This window comes from Mustelus asterias, chromosome 20 (genome assembly GCF_964213995.1).
Source record: "Mustelus asterias chromosome 20, sMusAst1.hap1.1, whole genome shotgun sequence".
In the NCBI taxonomy this organism is placed as follows: Eukaryota; Metazoa; Chordata; class Chondrichthyes; order Carcharhiniformes; family Triakidae; genus Mustelus; species Mustelus asterias.
The window spans coordinates 29,778,137-29,795,572 of record NC_135820.1 but is presented as its reverse complement, the minus strand read 5'-3'; the positions used below and the strand labels follow the sequence as shown (position 1 = coordinate 29,795,572).

Here is a 17,436-nt window from a genome sequence, read left to right as displayed (position 1 = left end):
CTATGGTGCTGTGCATCTACTCATTTCACACGATCTGCAGCAATAATCTATGGCAATGTTGAAAACATTCTTGTTTATTTACAGATCTATATACATCTCAGTATTCTACATAAGATTGTAGATTTCAATCTCTTAATCATGTGACATTGCATCGTAGTTACATCAGTATCAGGCGCTCCTGGCGTTAACCCTTCATTCTGCAGGGACTTGTTATTCAGGGTGGTGGTAGGATCCTCACTTGCCGCTCTCCGACTTGATTAAATGTCCCCAGCCACCAAACTCTTCAATGGAGAGAGCAGAATGTTCCACCTGCAGAGTGTGAATTTGAGTGCCAACTCAAAGGAAGATGGGAGGTAGTACAGGTGAGATGGCTGGCCATTGTGGCTGATCTTAAAGGGATGGGTTTTTTGGCCTTACAGATATATATATTCCATTTCCAAAATTTCATACATGCTTATATGAAATAGGAAGTTTTACAATTTAGAAACTGCCTTTCAGGGCCTTAGGTCATCCCAAAGTAATTCAAAGCCAATTAAGTACTTTTAAGTCTTGACTTTGTTGCAAAGTGTATGTGGATCGACATTATTAGTAGACTGTGGTTCAGTTATACTATTTTATGGTGTCTCCTGTTATTTTCTCAGGTTCCCGGTTACATCTGTGGACAAGTAGTTTGAGAAGTGAAAACCACCACTTGGAAATTTGGAATTTGATGCTCAATTAACGCCAAGGATTAATGAGACTTTTAAGGATTCGTGTTTTGATGGGCATCGTGCCCAGGTATCGACTCACCTGATCTGATATATATTGACACGTGACCAGGTAAAATGGTCAATCGCACCTCTCTGTGGTTCACATCAGTGGCTTTGTGTGTATTATGTTACTGTGGAACAAATTCTACCCAGAAGAGTTTGCAACATCAAAAATGGAATATGGAGCAATCAAAAGCAAGCTTAGTGGCCCATCGCCGTGTAAAACGTGGCTGGGTGTGGAACCAATTCTTCATTGTAGAGGAGTACACTGGAACAGAGCCACTCTATGTTGGAAAGGTGAGCTTGAGTTATATATACTATTATCTGTTGGGGGGGGGGGGTGCGGTGGGAGGAGGTGCTATTTGACATGAACAACTGACTTCTTCCACAATTTTGTACTTTCATGTAAAATTGTACAACTGTATATGTCAGAATAATCTCAAATCATAGTTCAGCAATAGAATGCGATAAACTAAACAGGATTGCTTTTGTAATAGTCATTGAAGGAAACCATTCTCTTCAGTTGTACTTATCACAAGCTGTCCCTTCCTCATGTAAAACTATACGTTCTTTTAAAATCATTTTTCTCGCTTCTATTCTTCCCAAAGTGCGTTTTAAGCCATTATGCCCAGCAGAACAACAGGAGTGAATGAGACGCCGCAAGCCATGCGTTGACGTGGATCGAGAACTGGTTGGCAGGCCAGGAAGCAGAGAGTGGGAATAAACGGGTCCTTTTCAGAGTGGCAGGCAGTGACTTGTGGGGTACTGCAGGGTTCAGTGGGGGGATCCCAGCTATTCACAATACACATTAATGATTTGGACAAAGGAATTGAATGCAATATCTCCAAATTTGGAGATGACACTAAGCTGGGTGGCAGTGTATGCTGAGGGGGATGCTAAGAGGTTTCAGGGTGACTTGGGCAGTCTGGCTGAGTGGGCAAATACTTGGCAAATGCATTATAATGTGGATAAATGTAAGTTATCCACTTTGGTGGCATAAACAGGAAGGAAGATTATTATCTGAATGGTGGCAGTTTAGGGAAAGGGAAGTGCAACGTGACGTGGGTGTCATGGTGGAACAGTCTGAAGGTTGGCATGAAGGTACAGCAGGCAGTGAGGAAAGCTAATGGCATGCTGGCCTTCATAGCAAGGGGATTTCAGTATAGGAGTAAGGATGTCTTGCTGCAGTTTTACAGTGCCTTGGTGAGGCCACACCTTGAGTATTGTGTGCAGTTCTGGTCTCCTAGCCGGATGAAGGACATTTGTGCTATTGAGGGAGTCCAGCAAAGGTTCACCAGACTGATTCCTGGAATGACAGGACTGACATAAGAAGAAAGACCGGATCAACTGGGTTTGTACTCACTGGGATTTAGAAGAATGGGAGGGGATCTCATAGAAACATATAAAATCCTGATGGGACTGGAGAGGCTAGATGCGGGAAGAATGTTCTCGATGTTGAGGAAGTGCAGAACCAGGGATCACTGTCTAAGAATAAGGGGTAAGCCATTCAGGACTGAGATGAGGAAGAACCTCTTCACTCAGAACCTGTGGAATTCTCTACTACGGAAAGCCAATTTGTTAGATATGTTCAAGAGGGAGTTGGACGTGGCCCTTGTGGCTAAAGGGATCAAGTGGTATGGCGAGGAAGCAGGAGTGGGATGATCAACCATGATCATATTGAATGGTGGTACAGGCTCGAAGGGCCGAATGGGCTACTCTTGCACCTATTTTCTATGTCTCTATGTTTTGTACTCGTCTAATTTCACTTCTCTAGTGGACAGTATTACTGGGCAAAAGTAAAATTGGCATTGTAGGTGTGGGTTTCTGCCCAATGATCATGGTTAAAATGACCCCAGCCCAGGTTACAAAAGTGCAGTCAGATGAAGGGGAACCAAGAGGGATTCTTCAATTAAAATCTTCATATGGAAAGTGATTTCATCCCAACATCTTTGATCTTTCAAACAAAGGCCAGGAATGTTCCTTCCATGACAATAGACAAAATTTAATTTGATTCTAGAGACTGAAGACTTTGCACAGAATCACTGTAGTCAAAGAGAAGCATGGAGAAGTTAGGATAAGACAGCTTACAAGAGAAAACTGTTTCAATTAGCAGAAAGACGAGAAGAAGACGGCTAAATGGAAATGCAAATCTAGAAATAACAAGGTCAAAAAATTCATCAAGTCACATTGTGATATTTCACACAGCAACCAGGACAATGGAGAAGATCATCTGCTATTTCAAATATGACCTTTCAACAATCAAACTCAGCCTCCTGTAGAAATTAGCATTATGAGGAATCAACATTTATATGATGCCCTGGCTACACCAACAGTCTGCACTGAAAATATTGCAGTAATTTACAAAACATTAGACTCCATGCCTGCCTCCGCTCAACTGCTGCTGAAACTCTCATCTATGCCATTGTTACCTCGAGACCTGACTATTCCAATGTACTCCCAGCTGGCCTTCCACATTCTACCCACCGTAAACCTGGTGTTCAAAACTCTGCTGTCTATATCCTAAATCTCACAACACCAGGTTAAAGTCCAACAGGTTTATTTGGCAGCACTAGCTTTCGGAGCCCCAAGCCCCTTCTTCAGGTGAGTGAGGACTCGTGTTCACAAACAGGGCATATAAAGACACAAACTCAATTAACAAGATAATGGGTAGAATGCGAGTCTTTACAGGTAATCAAGTCTTAAAGATACAGACAATGTCAGTGGAAAGAGGGTTAAGCGCAGTTTAAAGAGATGGGTATTGTCTCCAGCCAGGACAGTCAGTGAAATTTTGCAAGTCCAGGCAAGTCGTGGGGGTTACAGATAGTGTGACATGAACCCAAGATCCCGGTTGAGGCCGTCCTCATGTGTGTTACCGCAAGCTCACGGATAACCTCACGATGCTCCATTTCTCCAGCTTCCACCCGAAATGCGTTAAAGAAGCCATCCCCTATGGACAAGCCCTCCGTATACACAGGATCTGCTTGGATGAGGAGGATCGCAACAGACACCTACAGACACTGAAAGATGCCCTCATAAGAACAGGATATGGCATTCGACTCATCGATCGACAGTTCTGACGTGCCACAGCGAAAAACCGCACCAACTTCCTCAGAAGACAAACACGGGACACGACGGACGGAGTACCCTTCGTCGTCCAGTACTTCCCCGGAGCGGAGAAACTACGACATTTTCTCCAGAGCCTTCAACATGTCATTTGTGAAGACGAACATCTTGCCAAGGCCATCGCCACACCCCCACTCCTTGCCTTCAAACAACCGCACAACCTCAAACAGACCATTGTGCGCAGCAAACTACCCAGCCTTCAGGAGAACAGTGACCACGACACCACACAACCCTGCTACAGCAACCTCTGCAAGACGTGCCGGATCATCGACACAGATGCCACCATCTCACATGAGAACACCATCCACCAGGTACACGGTACATACTCTTGCGACTCGGCCAACATTGTCTACCTGATACGCTGCAGGAAAGGATGTCCCGAGGCATGGAACACTAGTGAGACCATGCAGATGTTACAACAATGAATGAATGAACATCGCTCAACAATCACCAGGCAGGAGTGTTCCCTTCCAATCGGGGAACACTTCAGCAGTCACGGGCATTCAGCCTCTGATCTTCGGGTAAGCGTTCTCCAAGGCGGCCTTCACGACACACGGCAACGCAGAATCACTGTGCAGAGACTGATAGCCAAGTTCCACACACATGAGGACAGCCTCAACCGGGATCTTGGGTTCATGTCACACTATCTGTAACCCCCACGGCTTGCCTGGACTTGCAAAATCTCACTAACTGTCCTGGCTGGAGACAATACACGTCTCTTTAACCTGTGCTTAACCCTCTCTCCACTCACATTGTCTGTACCATTAAGACTTGATTACCTGTAAAGACTCGCATTCCACCCATTATCTTGTAAATTGAGTTTGTGTCTTTATATGCCCTGTTTGTGAACACGAGTCCTCACTCACCTGAAGAAGGGGCTTGGGGCTCCGAAAGCTAGTGCTGCCAAATAAACCTGTTGGACTTTAACCTGGTGTTGTGACACTTCTTACTGTGCTTACCCCAGTCCAACACCGGCAGCGCCACATCATCATATCCTAAATCACAGCAAATCCACTTCATCCATCACCCCCTCCGTACTCGCTGACCTACATTGATTCCAGGTTCGGCTGTGCCTCTGGTTTAAAAAATTCTCATCCCTGTTTCAAATCCCATCATAGCCTGACCTTGTATTTTGTTCAGCATGATAACCCTCCAGAATATCTGTGCTCCTTTGTGGCCTTTTAAGCATCCCTGACTTTAACCGTTCTACAATCACCTTCAGATGCCTGGGTTCTAAACTCTGGAATTCCCTCCCAAACTTTCCATTTCTTTCTACCACTTTCCTCCTTAAAAACTACCTCTTTGGCCAAACCATTGATCACCTGCCCTATTTTGTCATAATTTGTTTCACAATGCTCCTGTGAAGCACATCGAAAAGATTTATTACATTAAATGTCTTCTGTCAAGGCAAATTGTTGGATTTCCTGATACGATAATATTGTTAATTGTATATCAGTTGAGTAACTATGTACAAGTGGAGGGCATTGATGTGGTTGTTGTCTGAGCTCATATAAAGAGACACTTTACTGATAGTGGGGAATGGTTAAGGAGGTAACATTCCACTCTGTGAATAAATCTAAACTAAGTAACTGGTTTTATCCTTTACCAACTGGTTGTCAGGAGTTTAACAGACATTATATTGTTGCTCTTGCAGCACCATATTCCCTCATACATTGAAAGTGAACCTCGATATTGTAAAATGCTTGGGGCAAGAGGAGCTGCCAAAGGAAGTTTGGTCATCTTATGTTGATTCAGCCCCAACTGATCATGATCAAAGTTTTCTGGCTGTGATGAATATTGAGCTCTGTAAATGGAAATGATGTCTGGCAATGTTAGTGAAACACTCCCAGCAGGGAGGAGCACACAGCCTTGTTTGACACTTTCTGATCCTAACGGAATAATTCCACAGTCTCAAGTCGGAGAGTATGGTGATTTGAAAATTGCACGGAGTTGCAGAACTCTTTCTGAAGTGTCTTTATCCCATACTATTTCTTTAAAGCTACAATCTTGCATTTAATTCTTGATTTAGTCAGTTTAAAATACCTTGGATTCCCCATCAAGTAAAATATCTCTGGGTTTTCCCACACTCACACCATCTCAACAGCCAGACCTGAAAACGTGTCATGCTATCTATCAGCCCAGGGGATAGTGAAGGAAAAGAGGGGAGTGATGGAAAATATCTGGCTCAGGGAAAGTTTTATCAGGAGCTGCACCAACTTCATACATTGATCATTGCATTTTAGAAGGTTCATAGAAACATAAAAACTCGGAGCAGGAGTAGGCCATTCAACCCTTTGAGCCTGTTCCACGATTCAATTTGATTATGGCCAATCCTCTATCTCAATGCCATATTACTGCTCTTTCCCCATATCCTTAGACGTCATTAACTTCTTGATCTCCATTGCAGATCTCTGTCTGACTATCAAACTGACCTATATAATACTCCTCATTACAATAAAAACATTTTTAAAATGTTTATTGTTCATTTGTACATAATTTAGTCAACTTAATTTTAATTTGTTTTCAGCTCACATATTGCGAGACTGAAACACGTCCTAATATGACTGCAGTTACTGGACTCACATGTAGACTAATAAAATATTTCAATTTATACATATCATATTCCCCTAATTCTTAATTCCTCCATTCTCTTTCTGCTCCATTATTTTGCCTCTATTTACATTCTATTCAGTATATCCTGTCTTTTCTGCTCCTTAATCACTGGGGGTAATTTTATTGTCCCGCCCGCCAAGGGAATTGTAGTAGGCGGGACACGGACCATGCAAAGGCCTGTTGACCTCGGGTGGGATCTTCCGACCTTGGGTTGAGCGTGGCCAGCAAATCCCACTCAGTCTATTTTCTTTTCATTTGTTTCATTGACTGTATCAGTTCACCCTATTGTTTGCAGAGGCAGACCCCCTCATCAGTAAAACATGCCATTCATTGGTGATAACTGACACAAAGGCCATTTCGATCAGTTGTGCTGAAACTGAGAGATTTATATTTAGCAGCCAAGCCCCTTTGAATTTTATGAGGTTATGATGATAAATATTTACTGACCGGCAAAGTGGTTCCGGCTACCATCCAGAGGAATCCCCTCATATATTAGATTTACTAATTAACGGCCTATGTTGTTTGATATGCAGGAAATCAGGGAGTCACCTTATTGTGATGCCAGTAGCCAATTCATGGTTATATTAGACAACTCATATGGAATTCAGAAAGGGTTAATATTTCTTAGCTTTCCACTCTGCAGTATTTTCTCGCCTACAAGCACAAGTGAATAGAAGAATAATTCAATGAATATATTATGAAAGAAATAAACAATTGACTCCCATATCCTTCTTACATGGCTACACCTATAATTGGCAATGAATCCCCTTCAATTTGCATTACTGTTTATTTTGTCACAGTTGTCTTTACAATGAACATCATTTTAAGGTATTGCATTGCACATCAGATCACGACAAGGTGTTTCTGCTGATTCTGGCTGGAAAAACACTGCAAACGTACTTACTTTACTGACTAAGAACTGTTCATTGGAATCTTTAGATAGGCTGTCTCTTCTATTCTAATATTTCTGAAGTGACAATTGAGGAGGCCTTGTGGTATGGTGGTAGTGTCCCTGCCTCTGAGTCAGAAACTCTGAGTTTGAGTCCCACCCTGGGACTTTATAGCCAGGAAGGTGCGTTCATCAAGTGGCCTAACAGATTGAATGTGAATGTAGTATCTTGCAAAGACGGGCAACCACCGAGTAGATTAATGAATGAACAGTTTATTAAGGTAAGTAACTATGGACTGAGAGTGATATAAAGGTTATTGTACTCCTTGACTTGAAGGGGAACCTGTGCTCAGCTCCAGGATTCGTGTGCTCTGGCCCAATTGGAGTTTCATGAACCTCCAAGAACTTGTCCCTTAAAGTGACACACTACCACAGTCAATCTACAAATTCCTTCCAGCATACCAATGACTGTCAGTAAAAGTGGGAAAGACTCCTGGTTAGCCGTGCTTGATGTGGAATGGTGCCCTTCAAGCTATGATCTACAGGTGACCTGTTCCAGGAATTACTAGCCATGGAAACAGTCTGCCTTAGTGCACCACAAGGTGCAGACAGAGAATTGGAACGGAAATGATATTTGACATTGTTGTGTCAAGCTGCACCTGAAGTTGGAAAGTTGCCTGGGCATGATCCCAAACTCTTTTGATTTCCATAAATCAACTTACTTGGAGAGAGGAAGCGAATTGAACTCCCTCTTGTAAATACAATAGTCAAATGGATGCCAAGCAGATTAATACTAAGTCTCTTCCATTGCCATTCAGAGCTGGCAGAATGGAAGTATGAGAGTGTGGGCATCATTGTTAAGGCCAACATTTGTTGTCCATGAATTGGATGGCTTACTAAGACATTTCAAAGGGCAGTTAAGAGTCAACTACAATGCCAAACTGGGTAAAGGCAGCAGATTTCCTTACCCAAAGCTTTTACAACAATCAATGCTAGTTTCATGGTCACCAGTACTGAGATCAGCCTTATATTCCAGATTTATCAATTTAATTGAAACTGGTGGGTTTTATCAATTTAATTGATAAATCCCACCAGTGGTGGGATTTGAACCTGTGTCCTCATGGCATTAGCTCAATGATATTACCACCGTGCCACCATCTTCATTTAAGAATGGATTTCCCTTTAATGATTTCATGAGAGAAAGGACTTGACTTTCTTTGCTATTGTCCCCTCACCATGTCAGGGAAATGCCTGACTCCTGCTTAGAGAGTAATGGCTGAGTCAATAGGAAAAGTCAGCATAAATCCCAATGATCCATGGTCGAGAATATGCAATTGCCAGGACAAATCCCCATAACCCGTGGTTGAGACTTTGGGATTGTCAAGGCAAATCTCCATTATCTACGGTTGAGGTTATGGGATTGTGAAGGCAAATCCCTATATCTATCAGCCCATTATGTAACATATTGGTGCTCCAGCACATTGTACTATTGCTTTGTCACAAATCATTTAATTATGCAATAGCAATGTTGAGGCAATGTGCATTCTCGGGATTTTATCAGGTCAGTGACAGCTTCAGTGTTTGACTTCACACTATGTCAGCATAGCCACTGGAGTGGAAAATTTCTGGCATTCACTTCTGTACTGTCCAATTATAGTCCATGCAAAAAAAAAAGACTAACAACAGGAACTGTTGCAACTCAAGTAAAATGCTCCTTGACTCTTTTTCAATTTGATATGGTCATGTTAGCTCCTTTTGTGACAGATGTAACAAAAGCATCACTGTGAACAAATTCACACCCGAGGATACAAAAATCAGTTACCCGCACAAAATATTCAACAGGATATATTTTAGCGCACAACTCCGTGAAATTAAGTTCAGGAACCTTGGGTAAATCACATATTTTAAACAAAAGCAAAATACTGCAGATGCTGGAAATATGTAATAAAAAACAGAAAATGCTGGAAAAACTCGGCAGGTCTGGCAGCATCTGTGGAGAGAGAAACAGAATTAATATATTGAGTTTAATATAAGTGTTCTTCAAAGCTCTGAAGAGTCTTCTGGACTCAAAATGTTAACCCTTTCTTTCTCCACAGACATATTGATTTTCTCCAGTATTTTCTGTTCATATTACATATTTTAAATACAGTTCTTCACTTGTGGTCTAGCCTGCTTTGTTGCCTATATGCCAACAAAAGCGAGTACTGGTGCAAGAACGCCTGTATCATGTGTATCAATCCAGGACTTGTATGTTTCTGTACAGAAGCTATATTGCTGATTTATGACTGCAGCCCAACTGTGGCTTGGGCCAGAATTTTACCGGCATGCCCGCCCCGGTTCCGGGGGTGGGCGAGGCTCGGAGAATGGCATTCTCTGTTGGCCTCGGGCGGGATCGTACGAACATCGGGGTGGACGTGCCGGTAAAATTCCGCCCTATGTCACTGCGGGATGTAATGTTATCCAGCCCTTGAATCAAATATTGTTCCTCACAATTTCATCTGGTATGACATGAATCTTAAATTATTTGGAAGATAAGCTCCATTAGTGTGGCTGCCCCTATAACTACTCTTTTTTTTAAAAAGAGAGAATCCTTCATTCACTCATCACCCAGTCACCTACTGATATTTTTTCATGGAATGATTCTGAATTTTCTTTTTAACTCTTCAAGGGATGTGGGTACCACTGGCAGGAGCATTTGTTGCCCTCCTTAATTGCCCTTGAACTAAGCCTGCTAGGCACTTAAGAGGCAGCCATACGTAGGCCGGAGAAGGTAAAGATGGCAGATTTCCTTCCCTAAGGGGCATTGGTGAATAAGATGGGTTTTTAAAACCATCAGTGATGGTTTTCATGGTCACCATTACTGAAACTAGCTTTATAATCCTAGGTTTAGTCATTAAATTTAAATTCCATCAGCTGCTCTGATGCTGTGAGGGATATAAACATATGTCCCCACAGTATTAGCCTGGGTCTCTGGATTACTAGACAAGGGATATTACCCCTACATCCCCATCTCCAATTTACAGTTGGGTACAGGCTCATGGTAGACAGAAGTACTTCAATATTTTACTCACTTGCCCATTTCTCACACAGTGAGCACTGAAGGGCTATTCAGCCTTAGCACTTTCACAAGCATATATAAATCATCCGGACAGAAATGCCCTCATTTTCATCTGAAAGCTCTTATATGCTAAAAGAAAGAGGGATTATCAAATGATGGAAATTTGAGTAATTTAATGAATTATGCAACCAGCACTGGCTGCAGCATTAAGAAATTTGATTAAACATCAAAGCAACTATTGCAATGAAGATGATCCAAAATCTTGTCATTATGCAACATGCTCTAACTGTGCTTTGCTTCCTGCTGACAGCACATTCATCCACAAAAATATCAATTCTATTTAGTGCAGAACACAGTTCACTGGGGCATCTAGCTTAATTGTCACCGCAGTAATTGCAAAGATGCATTTCTTTGATGGGGTGTGGGTAGAAAGGGAAGGAGGCTGTTTCCTCTACACCTGTTCAATTTAACAAACTATATTATTGGTCAGAGATCCAGTCATTGTGATGGATTTAAACCTTTTGTTACATACAGGGTGATGCGCGATTAATTCACTCGGGAGGCTAGGACGTACCCGGGAATAAAGGCTTTTATTCACAACAAGAATAGAGCATACTGCTTAACAATACTATCCCAGACTAAGGGCTACTAGGAAGTAGCAGTGACCTTTATACTCCTGTAAGAAGGCAGAGCCAAACGGAGTGTACCACAGAACAATGCTAACAGGTGGAACACCCCAACCCTAACCCCAACAGTAACAAGAGTAACATATGTACAAGTACCCATAGTGGTAACCATCTATGGTTCAGTACCCATAGTGATAACCATCTATGGTTCACCACATTCACCCCTCCTTTAAAAACAAAGGCCGATGGGGTAAGGAGACAATACGAACGGTCCATATGTTCACAAGTTCAGCCGTATCGGGGGTCCGCACCGTCTCTGCGACCTCCGCAGCACTGGCTCCAGTGCTGGTTCTGGTGACCATGGTGACGACCCTCTCCCCGAGGTGGTGTCCAGTGACTCCTCCAGTTCCTCACACGCCTGTGGACCTCAAGGTGGCGACAATCTCCTGGACTCAGGCAAGCTGTACACAGGAGTAAGAGGATTAAGTTGAGGTCCCGATGCTGCCCGTGCCGTGTCAGGAGAGGAGAGAATGGGTAAAGGAATCCTAACCAGGGGTGCGGGAGTGATGGGGGTTTCCAGGTCCCCTGCAGGCGCCAGATCTCTGATAGAGACCGTGTCCTCTCGCCCGTCAGGATATGCCACATAGGCATATTGAGGGTTGGCGTGGAGGAGGTGGACCTGTTCAACCAAAGGGTTGGACTGGCGGGCCATAACATGCCGCCGCAGGAGGACAGGTCCTGAGTACGTCAACCAAGATGGCAGTGAGGTCCCAGAGGAAGACTTCCTAGGGAAGATAAACATCCGCTCATGTGGGGTAGCGTTGGTTGCCGTACACAGGAGGGACTGGATTGAATGGAGCGCATCAGAAAGTACCTCTTGCCAACGGGAGACTAGAAGACCCCTAGACCTTAGCGCCAGTAAAACAGCCTTCCAGACTGTAGCGTTTTCTCTCTCGACCTGTCCGTTACCCCTGGGGTTATAACTTGTAGTCCTACTTGAGGCAATTCCTTTAGAGAGCAGGTATTGCCTCAAGTCGTCGCTCATAAACGACGAACCCCTATCACTGTGGATATAACTGGGGTAGCCGAACAGGGTAAAAAGACTCCGCAGGGCTTTGATGACCGTGGCAGAGGACATATCATAACAGGGGATGGCAAAGGGGAATCGGGAGTATTCGTCAACCACGTTGAGGAAATACACATTCCGATCTGTCGAAGGAAGGGGGCCCTTGAAGTCGACACTCAGTCGTTCAAAAGGGCGAGTGGCCTTAATGAGGTGTGCCCTGTCAGGCCGAAAGAAGTGCGGCTTGCACTCTGCACATACCTGGCAGCCTCGAGTTATCGACCTGACATCCTCTATGGAGTAGGGCAGATTCCGAGCCTTTACAAAATGGAAGAGCCGAGTGATCCCCGGATGGCAGAGATCATTGTGGAGGGCCTGTAACCGGTCCTCCTGCACACTTGCACATGTTCCACGCGACAGGGCGTCTGAGGGCTCATTGAGCTTCCCCGGACGGTACACGATATCATAGTTGTAGGTGGAGAGTTCGATTCTCCACCTCAAGATTTTATCATTCTTAATTTTACCCCTTAACGTGTTGTTGAACATGAAGGCCACGGACCGCTGGTCCGTGAGCAGGGTAAACAGTTTGCCAGCCAAATAATGGCGCCAATGCCGTACGGCCTCCACAATGGCCTGAGCCTCTTTCTCCACAGAGGAGTGCCGAATTTCAGGGCCTTGGAGGGTGCGAGAGAAAAAGGTGACGGGCCTGCCCGCCTGGTTAAGTGTGGCAGCCAGGGCGAAATCAGATGCATCACTCTCCACCTGAAAGGGGATGGACTCATCAACAGCGTGCATCGTGGCTTTCGCGATGTCGGCTTTTATCCTTTCAAAGGCTAGGCGAGCCTCTGCTGTCAGGGGAAAAGAGGTAGATTTTATGAGCGGATGGGCTTTGTCCGCGTAATGAGGAACCCACTGTGCATAGTACGAGAAGAAGCCTAAGCATCTTCTCAGTGCTTTGATGCTAGTGGGTAGGGGAAGTTCAAGGAGGGGACGCATACGGTCTGGAATCAGGGCCGATGACCCTGTTTTCCATCACGTATCCGAGGATTGCTAGGCGGTGCTTGCTGAATACGCACTTCTCCTTGTTATAGGTCAGGTTCAGGAGAGCCGCAGTGCGTAAAAACTTCTGAAGGTTGGCATCGTGGTCCTGCTGGTTATGGCCGCAGATAGTGACGTTGTCCAGGTACAGGAAGGTAGCCCGTAGCCCGTTCTGGTCCACCATTCAGTTCATCTCACGCTGGAAGACCGAGACCCCATTAGTGACGCCGAAAGGGACTCTTAAAAAGTGGTAGAGACGGCCATCCGCCTCAAAGGCCGTGTATTTGCGGTCCTCTGGGTGAATGGGGAGCTGGTGGTAGGCTGACTTCAAGTCGATGGTGGAGAACACCCGGTACTGTGCAATCTGGTTGACCATGTCAGATATGCGCGGGAGAGGGTACGCGTCCAGCTGCGTGTACCTATTAATGGTCTGACTATAGTCTATGACCATCCGGGATTTGTCTCCAGTCTTGACCACCACGACTTGTGCTCTCCATGGGCTAGTGCTAGGTTGAATGACCCCTTCCCTGATGAGCCGCTGAACCTCAGATCGAATAAAGATCCGATCCTCAGCGTTGTAACGCCTGCTCTTAGTTGCGATGGGCTTGCAGCCTGGCACGAGATTTTCGAATAGGGAAGGCGGGGTAATTTTGAGTGTCGAGAGACCGCACGTGGAGCGCGCTGGACAATTTGGAGGCTGCTGTTCTCCCACTGAAAGTGGAGGGAGTGGCCCATCGTACTGCAGGGTCACACTCTTCAGGTGGACCATAAAGTCTAGCCCCAGGAGTACCGGAGCGCAATGGTGCGGTAACACGAGGAGCCTGAAGTTCTCGTAAACTGTGCCCCGCACCGCTAAGGTTACCACACAGCTCCCAAGAACGATAACAGATCGGGACCTCGATGCCATGGAGATTGTCTGCCTGACAGTTTGCACACGGAGAGCACACCGTTTTACTGTATCCGGATGGATGAAGCTCTCCGTGCTCCCGCTGTCAAACAGGCAATGCGTCAGGCGCCCGTTTACCTCTATGTCCATCATGGACTTGTCGAGTCTGTGAGGCTTGGCCTGGTCCAGGATGATTGACATCACTGTTGGATCCCGAGTGTAACTGCAGGCAGCTGAGATAGCTGACGACGAGGACCCCTGCTGGTCTTCTGCGGCCGGTGTCGACCAAAATGGCTGCGCCCACGAATCGCACGTGGTCGATGATGTTGAAAACGGCGGCACCCGCAGGTCGCACGTGTCTTGCGTCGTCGTCATAGGAAATGGCGGCGCCCGTGAATCGCACATGGCTGAAGACATCGACGAGGCCGGAGACGAGGAGATTGATCCTGGGGAGTCACACGCAGCACTGCTGGGCTTGGAAGAGGTCTTTGCTCGGCACACTTTTGCATAGTGCCCTTTCTTCCCACAGGCTGAGCAAAACACCGTCCTGGACGGACATCTCAGACGAGGATGCTTCGCCAATCTGCAGAAATAGCACCGTGGGCCTCCAGGAGCTGCCGCAGCCGTCAGGTCTGAAGTTGAGAGCATTATCGCGCAGTTCCGAGGAGCCGCCGAGTTCAGTTGAGGCGGTGGCTGTACTTGCCACGATGTTCCCACGTGGTCGGTGGGGTAGGTTTTAAGACTTCTGGAGGCCGTTTCCATTGCATCGGCCAATTCTACCGTCTTAGCCAGGTCCAAGTTACCCTGCTCTAGCAGCCGCAGGCGAATATAGGATGAGCCGATTCCCGCCACGAACGCATCTCGGATAAGATCGTTGGTGTATTGAGTAGCCGACACCTCCTTGCAATTGCAGGCTCTGGCTAGCTGTTGAAGTTCGCGCTGGTACTGTCCCGTAGTTTCGCCGGGCTGCCGCCGTCGAGAGGCTAATAGGTGACGAGCATGAATTTCGTTCGGCTGTTTATGGTACAGCTTCTTGAGTAATTCGATGGCCCCTTTGTAGTCTTGGGAACCACGGATTGTTGCATACACAGTGTCGCTCACCCTTGCGTGGAGGACCCGCAATCTGTCGGCGTCGGTCTGGACTGCTGTCGAGGCGTCGATGTAATCCTCGAAACACTTCAACCAATGGTCGAAAGTATTCGACGCTCCCACGGCACGTGGATCCAAGGTTAGCCGATCGGGTTCCAGCATCTGTTCCATTTTTCTTCGAACAAAATTTTCGGTATTTTGTTGTGAATAAAATTGATGCGCGATTAATTCACTCGGGAGGCTAGGACGTACCCGGGAATAAAGGCTTTTATTCACAACAAGAATAGAGCATACTGCTTAACAATACTATCCCAGACTAAGGGCTACTAGGAAGTAGCAGTGACTTTTATACTCCTGTAAGAAGGCGGAGCCAAACGGAGTGTACCACAGAACAATGCTAACAGGTGGAACACCCCAACCCTAACCCCAACAGTAACAAGAGTAACATATGTACAAGTACCCATAGTGGTAACCATCTATGGTTCACCACACAGGGGAGAATGATAAAACTGAACTTCTTTACTTTCTCACCATCTGTCCATGAGCAAAAATACTTTAATTTTAAAAAATAGGCTGTCATGTTTCTGCAAACCCTCTGTTTATGAGAGCAATTTTTAACGTGACTCACAAATTAAATCAGAAGAATAATGTATTCACACGCTCAGGCCCAGGGAATGGTCAAAACCTCATACACACACTACGCACACAATAAGAAGATGGGGAAGAGGAGATTTTACAACTATGAATAACTTTAAAGAAAAAGCACCACAGATATGGATATCAGTTCACTTGATTGCCTGAGTCCAGTGAAGGTTCCTTCATGGAGGGACAACAGTTCAGGCAGGTTCAGCCAGCTGACGCAGGGATTTTCTGATTTCCATTAAAGTTGATGGGGATGCAGCGATATGAGTTGGTATATAGAGATTTGGTCTGCTCGGCACTATGACAGAAATCTTTCAGAAGCAGGCTTTGAGGAGGCTCAGACTTGATGCAGGCTGTTGATCAACCTGGAGTCCTCCTGTGGTGTTTGCAGGTATAATGAAGCAGAATCAGTTGTGATTCTAGAAAAGTAATGTTAAAACTTTCCAAAGGCCAGAAGCTTAGGTCATGTGATGTTGCCCAGCAATGAATCAGTTGTAGGCCAACAAGTAATTTCTTTGGCTCAGATTGCTATGCTCCTAACAGTGCATAATAAAGTGCTAACTTGATTTTCATTCTCTTTACTTGCAAGATCTTGAGCATTGCACTATCAGGTAAAATACCTTTGCCAATTTTGACATTGCTCAACCTGTCTCGGGCCCTCTATATTTTGAAATGATTCTGCTAGGGGCAAAGTTGAAGCCATTTCCCGTCCTGATTTCAAGGTTGTCTTTTTCCACTCTGCTTGTTTTGCCAGTCACTGGGTTTCCCTTACTATTTTTTCATCAAACTCCTTCATCCACTGAACTGCACTGTTGCTGGACCTCACTTCAGGCTTTCCCACCATTTTCTACTGTTCCACCATAGGTGTAGTCACTGCTGCCACCATCTGTTATAGTGGGTTTATCTCAACGTTTGTTAGAAGAGAACTTGCTAGAGGCAATGGTTTTGTGTTGAATGCATGCTTATTTATGTACTAACTATTTACTAAGGTTAACTAAGAACAAGACATAGCTTTAAGATGTTTCTCAGTCACCTTCTCTCAGTGAGTAACCTCACTTTGACATCGATCCTTATGCACATGCTCAATAGCTATCATTAACACTTTACGCATAAATAACATTTCTACTTCACTAAAGAGATTTTCATTGAAATCTGCCACCTGTGGCAGCCAGATCTGTAACCTCAGAGAAGGGCTAGATCAGCATTGTCGGTGGTTGTGAGGGTGATCGCGGCCCATGATCTTTTATGCATCAGGCTACTTGCAGGCTGGAACTGGAGATATTTGCAACATCTTGCAGTTACTGATGCATGAGATAGATCATGGAGGCTGTCTATTTATTGAGAGCTAACTACATTTCATTCCCTCTTGCTGGAGAAACAGACAGAGTGATGTTCACTAGGATTGCAGCCTTCCCCATGAACTGGGTCCAAACAACTGTAAATTCATTGCTTTGCAATGTCAAATCACAGATGAAAGGAAATCTACTCCCTTATCATCCAGCTGGTGTATGACCAAATGCAGTGAATCATGCAAGACAATGTCTTATATCCTGGCAGCAATCATGATGCCTTCATTCTGCAGTAGCCAGCTGTGTTAATTTATATTATTGTTGTTTAATTGTATGCAGGTGGAGGGCATTAACTGAGATTTCAATTCAGC

General features: G+C 45.0%; 1 protein-coding gene across 1 annotated transcript in view; it reads left to right on the top strand.

The window, feature by feature from the left end:
- Positions 1-929: 929 nt before the first annotated feature.
- cdh22 (cadherin 22) overlaps positions 930-17,436 on the top strand; it is a 767,168-nt gene continuing 750,661 nt past the window's right edge. Inside the window, exon 1 of the mRNA XM_078236055.1 lies at positions 930-1,046. Within this exon, the coding sequence (XP_078092181.1) occupies positions 930-1,046 (117 nt within the window). The remainder of the gene's footprint in view (positions 1,047-17,436) is intronic.